We start from the raw sequence: 2,331 nt of genomic DNA, 5'->3' as shown, positions 1-2,331 counted from the left end.
GCTAAAGGCGAATAATAACACGATAGAACTCGAGCTTAATAGTCTGGCCAGCAGATATACTTCTTCAGTGGCGGCTTATACCAGTTTCGGCGTAGAAAATTTGAGCTTCAAAGACGAATCTGGCGTTATGTCAGTAACCAAAATAACCGAGTCGATGTTGGGGATGGAGTTTGCCTCTCGTTTAAGGCAGACCTTTTGTTTCTATTTTCACTATTTCAAAAGAATACTAGGAATATCATATGTATCCGCAAAGACTGAGGACTTCTTTTATGGCTTCGTAAAGGACATAACGCACATTAGACAACAGGAGAAGAATACGCGTAAATTTGACTTTTTGCAACTAATGTTGGATCTGAAAGAAACCAAGAAAATTGACAACAATGTGGTAACTGCAAATGTTTTCAGTTTCTATCTCAATGTGCATGATACGTCGAGTGCGACAATAGGCTTCGCAGCTTATCATATTGCATGTCATCCGCATGTTCAGCAGAAAATCCGCGAGGAGGTGAGGACTGTTCTCGCAAAGTACGACGGCCAATTGTCCTACTTCGCGCTGAAGAAAATGACGTATATGAATCAAGTGATCTATGAATCACAAAGACTCAATCCTATTCTGCCCTGCATTGGCAAAATATGCACCGAAGAGTTTGAACTGAAGGGTTCGGATGGGCTCAGCTGCCGCATACATCCCGGAACAGAGATCTTCGTGAATGTCTATGAAATGCACAGAAACCCGAAATACTGGCCCAATCCGGAAGTTTTTGATCCCGATCGTTTCTCCTCGAATAGAAAGACGGAGATGAAGAAGTACACTTATTTGCCGTTCGGTGAGGGTCCGAGAATCTGTGTGGCAAAAAGAATGGCTATAATGCAGGCGAAGGCTTATCTAGCCATGATCATGAAGAATTACACTCTGGAGTTATCGTCTAAGACACCGAAGGAGCCTCTCAAGTTTATGACAGGCAATTTTCTGCCAAGACCTATTGGTGGTTTATGGGTTCATCTTAAACCTCTTTAATTTTTTGTATTAGGGAATATTGTAGAAAATAATGAATAAATAATATTAAGATATTGTGAAATATCGCAGATAAGTTTAGATAATTGTACATTTTTCTAAATGACGAAAATTACGAAATGATGTAAAATTATGAAAATTATTTTAATATTTGAGATATATGGCCAGTGTTATAACGCAACCTGAACTTTGAATTACTTTCACCTATTGCAGAAAAACGTGACATATTTAAGTATATATAGCCGAGTTTGTATGTAAATAAATATATATTTACAATTACTAGCCGTAACCTTGAAATAATACATATTAGAGTTATTTGCGCAAGTTCAACACATATCACACATATAATATACATATTAAACACATATTGTACTTACGCATATGAACGTGACAGGGTGTATGCGAGTGTTTCATTGTATTTAAACTCTTATTTTTAATTTTTGTCACTGCAGCTTTACACGCTTATCATGAATGCGTCAATGGAAATAAAATTAAATTTAAAAACAGAGATAAAACATTCTGAAATATAAATATTATTGGTGTCAGTAAATACACATCTCGTAATTTCAATTTTAGCCCTTATTCTTACTATTATTAACACATCTCTTGTTTATATACGCAAAACTAAACAACCTGCGAATGTCAGAGAGAAAGTGTAATGATGTAATAGCTTGAGCTGAAATATTTAATTTGCATAATTTCATATTATCGCAAGTAAGAAGTAATGTTAGTTTAAAGTCACAAGAATATTCGCTTCAGGAAATATGAACTAACTGTATCATAACTTCAATGTTAGAATTTCCCACTCAATAATATAACATTTACATAACACACGCGTTATTGCATTTACATTGTTTAGTAGAAAATTACGACATTTTGATATTAGTACGGTTAAATAGCTGTTGTATCTAGCAACAAACTTCACCAGCACGAACCTTGAACATTAAATTTTAAACCTATCGCTAAGTACAACAGCCACCATGTGCAATACTTGTAAATTAAGCTGATTGTAGATTATTTCTAAATAAAAAATTCTTCTTTACTATTTTTCGAATTACCGCACAAATTTTCATTCAATCATTGCAAAAGTTGTATCAAGCATTAAATTATTTTTAAGTTGTTTGAACGCTATATTACAAATATAAAAACATTTTTATGTCCATTGGAACAATATTTATTATGCTGCTTCGAGGACAAAAACAATAGACGATTTCGCTTCGAATTATGGCTGGCGATGGAAAATGGATTCGTTACGACAATTCTATGCGCAAAACATCACGAGTACGTCCCAGGGCACCATCAACATCAATGCCAAA

General features: G+C 34.8%; 1 protein-coding gene across 1 annotated transcript; it reads left to right on the top strand.

Annotated features, from left to right (window-relative positions):
* The first annotated feature begins 6 nt into the window (after nt 1-6).
* Nucleotides 7-2,060, top strand: LOC106751239 (cytochrome P450 3A19-like). The gene has a single exon (XM_014632081.1). The coding sequence runs from the start codon at nt 128-130 to the stop codon at nt 1,016-1,018; it is 891 nt and encodes a 296-aa protein (XP_014487567.1). The 5' UTR covers nt 7-127; the 3' UTR covers nt 1,019-2,060.
* Nucleotides 2,061-2,331: the final 271 nt, after the last annotated feature.

Source organism: Dinoponera quadriceps, unplaced genomic scaffold (genome assembly GCF_001313825.1).
Source record: "Dinoponera quadriceps isolate SergipeBrazil2010 unplaced genomic scaffold, ASM131382v1 scaffold10156, whole genome shotgun sequence".
NCBI classification, from domain to species: Eukaryota; Metazoa; Arthropoda; class Insecta; order Hymenoptera; family Formicidae; genus Dinoponera; species Dinoponera quadriceps.
This window is presented reverse-complemented; position numbering and strand designations above follow the sequence as displayed.